At 37.9% G+C, this 17,117-nt stretch overlaps 1 protein-coding gene across 3 annotated transcripts in view; it reads right to left on the minus strand.

The window, feature by feature from the left end:
- Positions 1-17,117, minus strand: part of ADCY2 (adenylate cyclase 2) — a 207,789-nt gene that overhangs the window by 136,866 nt on the left and 53,806 nt on the right. For 2 of the 3 annotated variants that reach the window (XM_083874798.1, XM_083874797.1), the window contains exon 3: positions 5,727-5,888. In XM_083874798.1, coding sequence (XP_083730924.1) covers positions 5,727-5,888 — 162 coding nt within the window. Of the gene's footprint in view, positions 1-4,215; positions 4,286-5,726; positions 5,889-17,117 lie in introns of those variants that run through there. The other variant, XM_083874799.1, reaches the window with a different exon arrangement.

A 17,117-nucleotide genomic window follows, 5' to 3' on the forward strand; every position in this document is an offset into this window, starting at 1 on the left:
GATGCTGAGTTTGGGCTGCAGATAAATGGTACTTTTGAAAATCCATACAGTCACCTCCACACATAATTTCATTTCACAATACAATTCTAGGACTTTGCTGAGTCTTCAATCACACTAAATATTACAGGCCTTCCCTTTACAGCCTCAGGGACCTTTTCGAAGACACCCATATTCTCCATGTTTATGCTTAAATACTCTGAAATGCAATTATATGTTTTACTATTATATGTTTATATCTATACTCTTGTAAGGAAGTGACGTCTTTGTAAGCACATCCAAACTGCACAGATAGTCTTAAACAATGAGTGAAACACCAAATACATTTGCTGATTGCAGAAATTAGTCAAAAACTCACAGCAGATGGCATTTCAATATCTGCCTAGATAAAGCAATAAAGAAGAGCTGCAATAATAAAACATATCCCTGCTGCATTGTGCAATGCAGGACAGAGGCTTCCTCTCTCAAAGTGGCTCCCAGCTGCTGCGCAATGTGCTGAGCCAGACTGCTGCTGGGGTGGGGAGAGCAAAGGGAAAAAGCACAAGGTACAGGAAAGTGACAGCTGCTGCTACAAGAAATACAAGGAATACTAGGAATACAAGGAATAGAGCCTCCCTCCTTCCACAGCAGTCACTGCCCTTCACATCTGCAGCAGGAACAACAGCAAGGCACCTTGTGAAACCGAGCAGCAGAAAGCAGAAGTTGTTTAAGCTGCATTACCTTCGATAACCCTTCCCATCTACTTCAAAAAAAAAAAAAAAAAAAGGTATTCAAGGAAAAAGGATAAATTCAGCCCCCAGTAACAGCTTTTTGACATTCAGACTGAATGAAGTTCCTATGTGCTTTAAATTTGCACTGTGCAGCTTTACAGCCTAAGGGGTTGTACAGCACTGGATGTACTTAAAGACATGGGCTTTTTTCCCAGACTTTTTTAATAAACATGATTTTTTTCTTGCACTGTGTGATAACAGCATAAACTAATTTCTACTCTATTTCAGAGCCCTAGAGCTGTAAATTTTCTTCTTTTATAAGCCAATGGATACTGGTGCTTTTTATTTTTTATTTTTCCACTCTGCCACTCTATTACATAAAAGAGTTTTTGTAAATATCATCACCTCTTAAAGTTACTAAATTAACAGATGAGCTTAAATCAGTGTTCTAAACAAAAGGCATTTTGTTTAGAACAAAAGCCCTTTTGCCTGATATGTTGCATGTGGATTAGAATGTCTAAATATATACTGTAGATGAAAATCAAAGTTGTCCATATTTGAAAATCCTGCTACACTTCTGATTATGAGCTTTTTGTATAATTTGTTTCAAGATGTGTAGCGATGAAGAAATTGGTAATTACTTTTTTTAAATAAAGCAAATTCCCTTTTTCAATTCATGGTTATTTGGGGTTTTTTTCCTGAATAGGCCATAGCCATCGATTTTTAATTTTGTAGGAGGAGACCTCAGCTTAGCTGATGGCAAATGCACTAGATCTTGTGGATGAACCCTTGGAATTTCCCAGTTCAAACATTCCTGAAAATAAATTTTTCATTTAGCATTTGTTTTTCCCCCACTAGAGTTGAGTATTATTTTAAGAATTATCCAGGTTATGAGATCACACAAACAAAGACTTTCATAAAAGTTGTTACAAATTATTTCCTTTTGGTATATGCATTCCTGAATAGAGTCCAAAGCCAATATAAAGTTGTATGTATGCACACAGGCATTCTGTCTGGTTATAATTTTGTGCCTTTAAAAACGACCCCTTTTACAGAGCTGCAAGAAGCCACCAAAAAATCCTCTAAGGTAAAGAACTCTACTTTAAAAAAAAAAAAAATTAAAAGGAGAGTTTGTAGTGATTTAGCCGAGGATTGGAAAACACTTAGCCACAGCTCATGAAAAATGATCGCAAGAGCAACAATATTGCTTGCTGAGAAAGTAAAACTAAAAGACTAAAATAAATTAAAAAAAAAAAAGAAACAGACTCCTCATATAAATCATAGGGGAAAAGAAAAATGGAAGCTTAAAGGATGTTTAATTATTTTGGTTACTGCTATTTTTAACAGATTAAGAACAAAGTTACCTCTAATGATAGTATCAAGTTGTTATGAGATCCAACTGGTTGACTAACTGATAACAGAGCAGGAAAAACACAAATATTTGATTAGAATCTGTTCTGGTTTGGGGAAAAACAGGTGATATGTTTATAGCAAGAGATGGTAGTTAAATACTTTCCATTCCAGGAATAACTGAAAGGGATGTTAAAGTTGTGAAAGTCTTCTGAGCCAAATGCCTTTACATCAGAATTAGAGCCATGTTCTCTTAGAGCAGTCCTGGAGCAGACAGAGCATCCTCTGCTTAGCAGCAGGATTCTCACCTGAAAAGAGGGGGCAGAGTCCCAGATTCCAGACCGTGCACCTTGTAAAGGTTAGGATTAAAACTTTCAACAGCAAAAAGCCTCAAAGCATACATACACAGTTATCTTTTTTTTCATAAACCGAAGCTGGAACACAGGACTCTTTTTCCCCCTTCCCATCACAGATCCCACAGCTGTGCATTAAATTCCCCACGGGAGCACACAGGGAGGCTGAGGCGGGTGTCTCACTGTAGGGGCTGTGTCTCCGTGCTGGGCACAGCAGCACACTGACCCCTTTGTAGACCTGGCAGACCCTGTTAGCATTTGGCACGGCTGCAGCTGCTCCTGGCACGCTCCTCCTCCAAGGCAAATGCCCACGCTGCAAGAAAGATGTTGATGAAGCACAAGTGAGGACTCAAAGAACAACTGTGAAAGTGATGAAAGGCTTAGCTTGTGCAAAAGCAGGCAACTCGTTTATTTTACTGACAAAAAGGTTATGAGGTAAATTCATGATAGTCGAGAAGCACTCTCATGGGAGGAACAGAAATTGGATCCTGTTGGGTCTGTCAGCCTACCGGCTAGAAAAATGAGATCCAGAAGCTGGATGACAAGGCTAGACAAATTCCTACTACTAAAGATGAACAGAATTCTAACACTGATGCTCAACAGCCATGGAAAAAATATGAAGGCTTGTGGAAGTGCATCTCCACCATTCCTGATTTTTAAACCAAGGTGGATTCCCTCTCCCCGAAAGACATGTAGGTCAAACAGAGACTATTTCATGTAACCAGAAGAGAGTCTGTTGAAGGATTCTTTATCCCAGCAGGAGGCTTTCATCTTAGTATCTCTAATTGCAACAGACCCTGGATCAAGAGCATCCTAAGCTTTGCAGCTTTAGGGAAGCCACTTTTTTGATGTAAAATCCTACAGAGGGTTACAAAGGAATGGCAAAACCAGTCAGATAGGCTCTGCCAAATTTCAAAATGAGTGGATGCTTCGGAACATTGATTTTTCCCTACTCACATACTGAAGGTATGATTAATTTTTAAAATGTTATGGGATGCCAATCAGTCACTGAAAGATGCTGAAAAGTTGTAGAGGATCCAGCAAAGGCCTATCAAACACATAATATGGCAGGAGAACCTGACATAAGAAGAAAGACTGAAAAAATGGTTGTTTAGCCAGAGAAGATACAATGGAAGTCTCAAAACATAGAAAGTAATTATAGAGGTGCTGCAGGTATTTTCTACAGAAGGATCTTGCTACATATACAAGATATATATATACTATAATATCCTATATCAACTTAAGGTATATAATTGAGAAATGTTATGTCTCTTTTTAGTGCAATCAGTACCTTTAGTCTAAGCCCTTATTTGTGGTCTCGATTTTCAAAAGCAAAGAGCACAAAGCAAACACTTTTTGCTTATACTCTGAAGTATAAACAATAATAATCTAAAAATGTGCAGAGGGCAAATGAAATGGAATCAGGAAGCATTATTTAGTCTTTCTCACAAATTCACAAGAATGCAGCGCACTCAGTACTTCCAGCAACTGCCAAGCTATTTGTAACACTTAACACATTTTACAAATGCAGAATAGAAAACTAGTAACAACAAGGAAACTAAACATTCTTAACAAATTTACAAACTGTGGAGAGACTGCCACTCTTTCTGAATGAAACAGGAAATTACAGAAGACATGAAAGACAGTAATTTTGCCTCACAGTGATTTATTTCTTTTGATTCTGTAGGTGTGATGTGTCTAAAAATACAACATCTTCTGTAGGTATTGTTTTAGATACATTAAATGTTAATGGTCTAGAAAGATAGGCAAGAAAAATAAATAATTTTTGCAAACAGTAACCTTACCTCAAAACAATTTTAGAGGAGTGGCAAACATTACACTGCTTTAGCAGTGTATCAATGCCCAGAATAAAAGCCATAGGTTAACAAAAAACTGAAGAGTAAAGTTCTCCCTGATTTTTTCCACTACAAATGTCAATAACTGTATAACTGAATTATTTAAATATTAACTGCAGATGACCACAGTTCTTGCTTAACATACAGCACAACTTTGCAACCTCCACAAAAAACCACTCAACTAATCTAAATCAGCAAGAGAAAAATAAAACTACCTTGCTCATCATTTAAAATTTCTACAGAGAGAGAATTACATCTTAGAACATATTTTGTTTACCAGGCTTCAATTCCAATATTCCATAGAACACATTTCTGCAGTCATAACTGGAAATAAAATGCATTTTCCTGAACAACAAGTTACAAGGCAGGACATTTGTAAAATCACTTTGAGGCACAGTGTTTTTCAAAGTAAGCCGTAAGTATCCTAAAAGGTAAGTAGAAACTATTATTTGCTTTGTTCTAAATGTTATTTGCAATAAATAGTACGATGTCTGTCTTTCTTGTTCTATTAGTATGTTTATAAAAATGTGCTTATTTTAAAGCTTCAGTATCATTTTTATACAAAAAGTTAAAATAATTCTGTTTCCTTAACATGCCATAACTACACTAAAAAACCAAACCCGTTTTATTGTTTTTCAGAATGAAATCTTATATTTTCCTTAAAAAATACAGATTTCTATCAATGTCAGCTGGTATCATCACAGTACTACAACTAAAACCTTAAAAAATTCACCATTTAAAAGATCTTCTGTAAAAGAGTAAGGAAAAATAATTCCTAATATTTGGATTTTTACAAATTATTATTCTGCAGTATGTCATATGGTAGATTATCAAAGTTGACTTACAATTCAAGACACAATTGCAAACATAGATGGGTTCCCAAAACATCATGGAGTCTGGAGCCAGCCAGTCTCATTTAATCATTGGGAAGAGTCAGGTTTAGGCTGTAAAATGCCTATAAATGTCTGAGAATTACACAAGGAGGGCAAGATCTATAGCAGACTTGTAGAGAGCAGTGTCTTCACAGCAGGACTTTAACCCAGCTGACTTGAGCATATTCAAAGGAACAATGTCAAAAATAACATTTTACTACTTGGAAAAAATCCTTGGTCTTGGAAGCAAGGCCTTAAGGAGGTGAGGAGATGAACAACATGCTTTACAAACCGGAGGGGTAGTGTACCTACCACAGTACAGCTGCATCACTTATTTTTTTCAAGCAATGTAAGTTTTCACATTGGTAAGTGCTAAATGGCTGCAGATTCCACCCCTTTAGTGTGTAATTCAGGAAAACACAACATTACTGACACCCCCATTATCAGAAAGAGAATTATCTGTGAACTAGCAATTCAGAAATCAAGACAGAAATAAGTTTACAGTCCCAAGTAGCCACTAAGGCCCTCCTGGCTCATTTACCAGGCTATGTGATGCACAGTTAATCATTACCTCCACAAAGCACCTACCTGCCAAACCAAGTGCTCCTTTACCACAGCTGTACCCGACAGACAGACGCTCAGCACAATCGTGTGCGAGGCAGAGGTCAACACGCTGGCAACTATAGCATCCCTCATGTTGAAGGGCAGCATGGTGTACACCACAAAAATGATGAACAAGAAAAAGGACACCTGTGCAAGACACCAAGAAAAATAAAAGAAGCATGTCAAACTCACTTTGGAATAAGATTAGAAAATAGCATTTAATTTTGAACTGTCTTCAGTGTAAAGTTACACACCAGTTTTTCACAGGAAAGTCATTGTTAACCACTGAAGAAAATTGATTTAGGGAGAATTAATTTTTAAGAGTGTTGGAAAATGTACATTATATTAGACTTAAGAAGTGTGGTTTCAAGATACTAAACCATGCCTTCAGACCTACAAAATACTCCAAACTTTTTAGATTTTACTTCAAATTTATATTTCCAATTTTTTTTTTTTTAATTAATGCTCTACTTACAAGTAAAGCGTTATCCCAGGAGTGGTCAATTCTGATTGTGACCCGCATTACAAAACAATCTGCCAAAGTCCTCACAGAGCCTTAATTTCAATACAGAGAGATTTTCTATATCCTGATGAACTAAAAATTCACATTATAATATACATGACATTATGCAAAAAAAGGAAAACAGTGCTCAAGTTTAGCCAAGAAATTTGATTTAACAAGATTGTATTTCACGTGTATCTACATGACCTATGTCAAATTCCATAAAATCACTACATTTTAAGGTAATACATTTATTTAGTCATGAAAAACAACTTCAGAAAATCACAGCCCATATGCAGAATCTCCTGTCAGTTTATTTTAAAGGGTACTAGTGTCCAACCTAACACTATGGAACAAATGCACAGCCCAACTCATAACAGCAAAAGGGATTCCTTTGCTATACATAGAAAATATATATTTGATGGTATGTTTATGTTTCAAATCCCACCACACATTTGAGGAAATGTAGCTAGATTTGGGACACAAGTTTTGCACACATAAGTAAGTAGGCGATTCTGAAAATGTGCCAGCTTATATATAATTGTATCTCCACGTAAGGCTTTTCATCAGTTTGAGTTGACTTGCAAGCCTATTCACCATCCAGCAGCTGCATACACACAGTACAGACAGAACACAGAAAGCTCCCAGGCAGGTATGAGCAAGACTAATTCGCTGCTCACATCCCTTAGTGTCAGCCTGTATTCTTCACATCTGCATGTGACAACTGCATAGTCAAAACTGAAGCCTAAGGTTCAGATTTACACCGCACCTCTAGGACAGTGGAAGCATTCTTTTCCATCTTGGGGACAGAACTGGATGGAAAAGGATGTCCACTTCTGTGATACCTTTGTCTTTCTCCAATCCCTCCATTAAGATCAATCCAGCTCCTTCCTGATCTCTCATACCCTTTTCAAAGCTCCCAGCTGTCTCATATACCCAAGAGTCAAATAGTTCAAAGGCATGGAATGAAAGAACTACAAAGGAAATGAGGGATAGTAAGAAAACACAGCAAGAAAAAGGCAGAGCTCTTGCTTTGCCTCTCTACTCTTCCAACCTATCAACAGATATCACAAGAAAACACAAATGTTTGATACCTGGTTGGTTTCAGTCCTCCCTGAAAGTTTTCACAGTGATCAGATGTTAGCAAAACCAACAGCAAAGAAAAAGGTGTACAAATTTGGTCTAGTAAGTGAATGATTATGCCAGTATGCAACTATAATACTGACAGAACCAACTGGGAGTCTTAAAACTTGGAAAAGATGTAGAAAACTCTGGCAGGCTAGAAAAGAGAAACATAGCATGTGTCTTTGAAAGGCTGGGCAAAGGAGTAAAACTCATCAGCTTCACTTTAATTCCTATAGCAATAACAGACAATAATAATGCATATATAGCAATTCATAATCAAGAGCCCGAAAAGTTAAGAAAAGCATAGGTAATAGCTAATGTGATTTTGCTGAGAACAAATCAAGTTAAAACAATTATATCTTCTGTCATGAAAACAGACATCAATATATGGGAAAACCCAAATAATGAGTTAGGCAGCAACAAGGGATGTGAAACATCCTCTAATATAGGCACGTAAGATGAACAGATGCCAAAGGAAAAATATCCTTCCAGCATGTAAAATCAACTGCCTAAAATATGTTTCCAGCTAAAGGCCAGGCTGAGCAATCTAGTCTGGTGGAAGGTTGCCCTTCCCATGGCAGAGGGGTTAGAAGTAGATGACTTTTAAGTTTCCTCCAACCCAAACCATTCTGTGATTTTATTATTAAAAAATAGTTTAAAGAAGAATTCCAGATTCAAGCCCTGGAAAGAGGATTTCAAACGCCCTCATTCTCAGTGATTTTTCACGTAAACAAGGTTTTGTTGTTTCCAAGTTTAGCTTTCTCATTGCCTATGTGGTATTCACGTATGTGTGGAAAATTTATTTTTAGGAAATAACAAATTATTCCTTAACTGATTTATCTCAAAAAAATATAACTTGTGTATTTTTTAATATTTGACTTCATAGCCAAACTAAAGGATCCATTCCATTTGTGCAGTGCATGATAAGTACTTTTCCAAACTTCTAAGTGGATGTAGGACAGAATATGGCGCTGTTCCTTTTCAATTTTGATATAGAACAGGCTGCTAAGCATAGGAGCAAGATTTTGACATTTTGCAGTGCTTCTAGGAATATCAGCTGTATCAGCTCCGAATTCCTTGTATATCTGTAAACAACTGTTTTATAAGTTACCTCACTGCTTTCTTGGTTAAAATAAATGGATAATTTCAACATTCAACAACTACAAACAGAGAACACTTTTAGAAGGTTAAACCCCTCTTGATATTACATATTGAAGTAAGCTCAGCTGCAGAGGAACTCTGTTAAAGAACACTTGATTTTAAAAAATTTACCTGCCAATTCTTATATTTGCATACATTTTCAGTCTTGAAATTTGGAGTGAGAATGTTGTTGCAGAGCAGGATATCTATCAGTCATGCTAAGACAGAAACTCTCCTCCAAAATACATGTAGGAAACGACACCTGTAACAGCTCTTTAATTCTTGGCCACACTGCTTTTCTCCTATTTCTAATACTATTCTAACCATCTAAGAGAGCTCCCTTTATCATAGAGGTTGCTTTTTTATTTCACAATGGCTCAATACTGTTTTCCACATGCTCCACACAAGCTGAAATAAGACTCTTCTACCCTTCATCTTGTTGCAGACATACACAGTATTTAAGACTTGGGACCTTTGAACATATTTCAAAATGCCAGTTACACACAAAGGCTTTTGAGCAGGTAGAAAGAGGAACAAGCTTCTTGGCCTGAGTCACAGTCTGCAGAATGGACAATGGCCCTTCCATTTATCTTTTTCATGAATACCCCTTTCCATTCTCATTGTGTAAGAACTGGCAGGATATTGCTGATGCTGACCTTAAAAAGCAGTGATGCCAAGCTCTGAAAGACCCCATTATCTTATTGCAAGACTTGTTAATGTTAATGATCACAGCGTGCCTGCAAATGGTGTGTGTTCTGGTTAGTAAACAGTGTTAATTTACTACTTTTGACACTATTAAAAGTAGCCTGTTCCACCAAATTGTGCCATAACCACAAGGCCTGTTGCTGTTACATTGGAAGCAGTCTTTTGTGGGAGTCATCACTATGACTGCCTAGTTGAAACGTGCTTTTTGTCCTGATCTGAACTTACATTGCCTCAGGAATTTGATTCTCTAATATTTTATCCATGAGTTTATGCGATCCATACCTTGGAGATGGGAGTGCTTGGGCATTGATGGTGTGCATCACAGCATGTAGCATTCCCTTTGGTTAATACTGGTGTAACATCTTACACAGAAGTATGTGGCTTTCCTGCTTTGATTGAGGGGTATCCAGGACTCTGGCCCATCACTCTCTGACTGTCAGAGCTTAGCAAACTCTGAGTGGGTTCACTGCTCTCTGTATTTCTTCTCCCATACCTCAGCAGGGCCACATAGTCATCTAATACGTAAGCAGTTCTTTTCCACAGTGATTCAAAGGATGGTGCACTGCTGTAGTGTAGCTGCCTGGATGGGTACGTAACAGATGATTTTTATGCAGATTTTGTGCAGCTGCTTTCAGAAGGGCAGCCAAAGTTCACATACAGATTGCTGCAGTGGTGCCACCTGAGAGAGCTGGACACCAAATGGTAAAATGACACCATAGTGTGGGATATGATGATCATGAACCCTTACAAAAACTCATTCTTGTGACAGAACACAGCATAAAACTATGAGTAAACATCTTCATCATGCAAAATGGAAAGATTCAGGTTGCACAAGATAGAGAAGTAGATCCTTCTTTAAATTAAACCCATTCTGAGCATTTTTCACGTTGGCAGTTTTGTCCCAGAACCTCTAGATATACATTGGTGTCTTGAGTTGCAATACAAGATGTAACCAAAAGTATGTATTCTGTTACCATCTGTTGAAACTGGCTGGGGAGGTGTTTTTCTCTTCTATGGCCCATTCCTTGTGACTCCAGGGGGGAGGGATCAGGTGCCTTCTGTTAATGAACCAGCTGTTAAAACCAGGTGGGGCAATGTTCTTTATCTCTTCCACAACCCATCCTCCCTCCAGGGGAATATCTGCTGTTAATGGGCCATTAAGGCTCACCACATGACTGAAAACATTACATCATCCCACTGGGAGATGCTCCAGCCAGTGGGAGGAGCCAAGCATTCCTACCCAGATAAAACCTGAGATTTAGAACAGGACAGCCTGTTTTCACTGGATTTCCAGGGGAAGACCAGGTCCATTTCACCACCACTGTACCTTCAGAGGAAATCTCACCCTTCTACAGGATTATCTCTACTCCAATAGAGCCATTTCTGTCACTCCAGGAGGATTTCACTGGACTGCTACCAACACCCTGACTAACAGGGTGTCAGGTTGTATTCTGACTCTGTCAAGTGGGTTTTTTTGTTTGTTTGTTTGTTTGCTTTTTTGTACTACATTTTTATTTTTAATATTCCTAGTAAAGAACTGTTATTCCTATTCCCATATTTTTGCCTGAAAGCCCAAATTCAGAATTACAATAATTTGGAGGGAGGGGCTTTACATTCTCCATTCCAAGGGAGGCTCCAGCCTTTCCCTGGCAGACTCCTGTCTTTTCAAACCAAGACAATTGGCTACTACAGACTTTAATCTGTTCTGTTGACTGTGAGCTAGGAGAAGTGGTATGAAGTTGACAATATTTGGTGCTTTGCAGATGTTGCTATTGGAAATGTCACTAGTTTGGACGGTGATGGGATAACTGTGGTGGACCCAAGCCAGGAATCCATGCTGGTTGTTTTGGACACAACCTGTTCTGAGACACCTTGTCTCCCTTGTGTGACCAGTTTCTACTCCTCACTGGGGTTGCCTTAATTGTAAAGAGTACATGGAGTAGAAATTTTAACATATTTTACACACAAAAATCGTCTTTCCTAGCACACAGGGTATCACTGGGGATGTCGCTTTGGCACTGAGAACAACTGTAAAAAAGATACTAATCATTCATTTTATACAAATTATGTTCCAACAATGACACTATTTCCCACCTAGACAGCCCTTTTAATACACTGTGTTAAGATGTTAATCAAAACAGGCTTGGCATGTGTAAAATTCACTCAAACTAATGTTACTCTGACCAGAATTTCCCCCTGAGGAGCACAATATCTTGGCACTGAAGCTAGCCTGCAAATCTAAATGTACATTTCAGTATGAATTAGGAAAAAGCACTTCTTTGGACACAGCCAGCAGTAGTGAGGCTACAGCTAATAAAATATCTGTAGTTCTTTGGGACAACTGCAAAAGTGCTGGCTTTTCACTGTATAACCATAATTAAACTGTAAAGATTACGAAAACTCAAACTAAGTGGCCAGACCACTACAGGGTCACTTTCAGAGGTTTTTCAAGATCAGCTTCCCTGTCACTGAGTAAAAGGAGCAAAAATCATCAGTTAATTGAAGAATTTTCCCTTGGAAAGACACCTAGATTCCAGCCACTGACTTGAAATGTTGTCTGTACACCTAATTGCACAAAAGATGCTCTGGTTTTTCTAAAGAAATAGCTCGGTTTCATAACATTTGGTATGACCTGCTAATCTTAAAAAATAGTTACAAATAATATCTTCATGGTTTAATACAATACATGTTTTAAGGCATTAGAAGGGTATTTATACAAGCTATAAACTGTGTATTAAAAACTTTGTGTTGGCAGCTTAAAGGTTGCAAATATGTAAAGCTCTTTGCCATTGTAATTCTCAAGTCCGGCCCCCAAATGTCTACCTAGGCAATGTTCAAAGAATAAAACAAACTACCCACAGAAAACAAAAACATCCAGAGTAAAAAATTCAGCTTCTGAGTCATCTGGAAAAAGGCTAAAATTATGAAAGCATTGGATAGGTGAAGGTGGAAATGTTCACCAAAGCCTGAAACACCAGAAGAAAGGGCATTCAATGAAACTAGAAGGTTGGTTGAAAAAAAGGTGAAAAGGAAGCCACCCACTATCCTTTATCTAGTTTTGAAGGATAGTGACCTTCTTGAACTTACACTATCAGGATTAAAAAGACATTAAACTAAATCATGGACACCTTACCCATAAACCCACACTGAAAAAACAGGGAAGGTAAATGTACCCTTAGTTAGTGATGTCTCTAACACACATGTGGAGGCTGGGCAAGATATGAAGGAAACTGACCACACAAAGTGATCAATTCGGCATGCTGCCTTTCAGTAGCAGCTTCTCTTGCAATTCTTAGAGACACATTACTGTGCTAGATGGACCATGACCTCACCCTGCAGGACATTCTTGTGTTCTGGTGCTAAGAGTCAAAAGTGCTTCAGAGGAAAAGAAAAAGATAAAGCAGTTATGACACATACCCTTTCTGACCTTAAAATAAAGCAAGGCAATTCAGAAAAAGAACTGAAAGCCCAGCAAGACTATGAATAGAAAGGGTTGTAGAACCATTCCCTTAGCTAGAAGGGAACTGGGAGACCAAAGTCGAACCCTGAGCAACAACAGGATAAAACATACAAGCTAAATATTAATTTGTATAAAACTAATGTTTCCCAAGTGCCTAGTATGCCATAAACCTCAAGAATAAAGTCAACAAGGAAGATTTGTTTGTGATATACTCCACAAAATCATGTCCACAATAAATTATTACTTCACTGTTTTTACCAAATATAAAGTTTTATTTTCCAATAATTGTCATAGAAGTAGTAAACAACTCTGTAAATCATGCCTTGTTCTTGATCATAGAGAACTCTCAAAGTGAAAATTCCTTTCTTTTGTGCACAGGTCTGGGTTTAAATGTCATCAAAAAACAGTCATTACAGCCTCTGCCAAAAGATTAACAACAACCATTAGCAAAATGGGACAGAATAAAAGCAAGTTGATTGCACTAAAATGGATATTTTAAAACAATTTTACAATAAGAGACTGTCAAATGTCACATATTACTGTGACAGTAAGATGAAAGACTCCTGGAAAGGAAGGAAAAATCATATTTGAAATAATCAAGATATAAACTGATTGCATTCTGTCTACTGTGTGATTGCTTTCTGTGTCACAGAATCTTTTCTTTCACGCATGGGATCAGTAGGAGACATGAGATTTTGAAGGAGGGACCCAAGGAACAACAGCAGTGACCCACAACTTCATAACAATTTTTGGTCCTTCCTGCTACAGAAAGCAGAGACTAAGCTACCATCATCTCTAGTAGATTTGAGATTATTCCTGAACACACTCAGAAAAGAATTTCATTTACCTCCTCACACCCGTTTTTACCATCACCCCCTTCCTCAATTCTCATCTTTCTGCTGTATCTTTTCACCCATGTTTCAGCCACATTATAGTCTAAGCAGTCAAGAAGACAGATTTGTTCTGCTGCGCCACTGTTAAATCCCTGTGAGCAGAAAGACAACTTCATTAAGCACCATATAGCCCAACAACTGGCATCTGTTTGCAGTACTTTCACTCTTAAGCCATGTCTTTGGGTTTTTTCAGTGATGAGATATATAAAAAACCATCAGAGATAGTAAATTCATTGTTTATCCTTGCTATCTTTCCCTCCTGTATTTTACTGTGTTAAATATTAAGATCAGAAACCTTTTGCAGCAATAATTCCAGACCCTCACAGCAAGCATTTCCTTTAAAAGGGACAGTAGATATGTTAATAATTTTTGTTTGTTTGTTTAATCTAAGGACAGTGAGAAAGATAGCATGTTATTAAAACTAAAGCCTTGTCTTTCTATGCCATCATAAATGTAAAAGCAAATTTCTTTACTTCTGGCTAAGACCATGCTGCATCCTATTCAGAAGTCTAAACTGCAATTAACACATTTTAGAAGTGGAAAGATGCAAATAATTATACAGTTTATGTAAACAGACTCAAGTCCAAAGCAATGAACTTCAATTTCACATGGACTATTAAAGAGGTAATTTTACAACACCCAAGCATCATACCTCAAAGTTGAAGGGACCTGAATAAGAACATACATTGAAAATATTTTTAAAGTTTCTAGGAAGAGACATACACAACTGTGAAAGTAACATAAGATACATAAAAACCGAATCTGGTTTGCAAGGATGTGAAAATACATGTTAAGATATGCATGTCTGCTCATACACTGAAAATATGTGCAATGACAGAAATTAATTTAAATTAAAAAATCAAATGAGCTAGTATGACAGAAGAAGAATATACAAGATTTCAGGAGATCCAAGAAGCTTTTTCTACATGTTAGACATAAAAGAAGCCTAACAGTGAATTTTATCAACTATTATAAGAGAAAGTAAAACAGTTAATTCCAACAAAAGAAAAGCAGAATAATCAAATTAAAATGCCTCTTCTCTATCAAGGGGAAAACTAATGGATATGTTTACATCATGCTAAACAATAATTGTGGTACAGTTTTATATTACAAAATATTAGCTCACAAGTATAGAAAGCCACAGATGCTAATGCTGAGACATTTTGGAAAAGCAGGTCCAATAAAACATGCTCCAGCATCTTATAAGAGTTCATGATTATGTACCTTTATCTTCTACACTTCCTATACACCAGGTCAGCTCCAGAGAACTAAGGTAAAATTAGATTGGTAAAAGGAAAAAGAAGGAAGTGAAAGCAGAAAATAAATGGTCAACTTTTACACGAAGAGAACTGATTCAGAGGACTTAAAAGAATTTATTCAGTGTTTTCCTAAGTTTTTAATAAAACGGAGTGGAAGAGTGATGTGGCAATGATTGATGGGGTTTTAATATTGTTCAGGGGTTCAAAATCAGCAAAACTTGGGAAAAGTTGCAGAAGGGATTCATACTGCTGTGACTGGGCCATAGCAGATGAAATCCAACACAATTAATGTAAAATAGGAATGAAGAAGAGAATTTTAACCGAGCACTACCAAAAGTGGGCTTTACCTTAGTTATTATATCCTCTGAAAAAGATACAAGACTCACTGTGAATAGCTCTTTGAAAAATATGAATGATAGCAAGGGCTGAAAGGGCAAAAAAAGGACAGCAATTATTAGGAAAAGAACAGAGAATCAAGCATCACGATGACATTGTATGAATCCATGATGTGCACATTTCTTGAATAGTTAATGCACTTCTCTCCCCATCTTAAAAAAAATTCAAAGGAAAACCATGTCGGTAACATCCCCCTCAGCATTCTCTTCTCTAGGCTGAACAACCCCAGCTCTCTCATCCTGTCTTCAAATGAAAGATGCTCCAGTCTCTCAGTCATCTCTTTGTGGCTCTTCACTGGACTCACTCCCTTAAAACTTGTATTGCTTATGCACTGAAGAGTCCAGGACTGGACCCAGCACTTCAGATTTGATGTCACCCGTGCCAAGTAGTGAAAAAGGATCACCTCTCTCAACCATTAGGAAGTATATAGCTCTTTCTAATGGAGCCTATGGCATGATCTCACAACCAAGATTTTAGGGTGAGATCACCCCAAACGCTGAGAAGTAGAAGTATATGCCCTGAGAGACCTGTGCCTCTGACATATGACCCACAGGAACATTGCAGCCATCAGAGTAGCCTTATTAACATACTGAGAAGCCCTGGAAATCTGAGTTCACTATCGTCAGAGAACCCACCAAGAGCCGTGCTTGAAAATAAAGAAGGAGCATACAGATGGTAACACTGAGGAGCCATTTCCTTTACAGATCAGAAGCCCTCCTTTCCTTGAGATATTCAAGTGTCAGCAAAGGGCAACACTCCCTGCTGAGCTGACATTTGCTGTGGCAGGTGTCAGAATGAAGGGAAAATAGCCAGACAGTGGTAAAGGGTCATGGTTGGAGTATATCTGGTAGAAAAATTTAGATGAGTGAAGTGCTTGAACAAAGGAGACTTGGAGTTCCTTTGCACAAATCAATAGTCTCATTTAGCAGCTCATTTCAGAAACTGCTGCAAAATAAAAATGTGGTAAATTTATAGGACTCTGCTTACAGAAACCTGATAACATGAATAGATGGGTTTTTTTGCAAATTATGGTTTATTCTAAGCACGTATTTTTAGGCAAAACAGAAAAGAAACACAAGATATTGCCAAGAAAAGGAGCCTCTTGATGACTGTCATGAAATACTGTGACTGTGTACAGAGTGGTAGTAGCATAATGTTAATGAGAAAGGAAGGAAATAAATTTCTTCTTTAGGAGAGCTGCTAAAATAGGACATAACACCCCCTTGGAAAAATTCATTAATCATAGAAACAACATGCCTAGAAGTGTATGACATCAAAAAAGTGGACCAAATCATGTTCAAAGAAACTAAATTGTGAGGGGATAAAAAAAGAAAAAAATCACAGCATTTAGTTGTCGTGAGGCTAAAACAGGTTTTGTAGCACATACTCAAAAATCTGTTATTTTCCTGTGACACCTGTCTTTCCCAAAGACATTCAAATCATCTGCTAAAACTTTTCCAAGGGCTTTAATACAGAATGAAATTACCACTCTGGTTCTTGCACAGTGCCTTTAGGACCTTAGCCTGCTGCTCAGAGCTTCCTACTTGCAACCTTGGCTGTTATGCCCATGGGCCATAACAGGGGCCACGCCAACCCAACCAGAGTTGCTGTGCTGGATTGCATGGAAAAGGATTGCCACTGGTGTGGGTATCACCTCTTTTCCCCCCCACCCCTCTCCCCCTCTTAAGCTGTGGGGTTTGATTTATGTGTATTAGGGGAGACAAACACAAGCATGCAGGGATCTCAGCAGCCACTGACAGCATGTTCCAGTTAGCCTTCCAGAGCATCCCATGCAGGAACCATCATCTGGGAGTCTAAACAGCTCTTGAAGAAAACCATAGAGTCACAACAGGTTCAAGTGTCACAGGGAGAACCACATGCTGAACTAGAGGGGAC

Source organism: Zosterops lateralis, assembly GCF_965231275.1.
Source record: "Zosterops lateralis genome assembly, chromosome: 1".
Lineage (NCBI taxonomy): Eukaryota > Metazoa > Chordata > Aves > Passeriformes > Zosteropidae > Zosterops > Zosterops lateralis.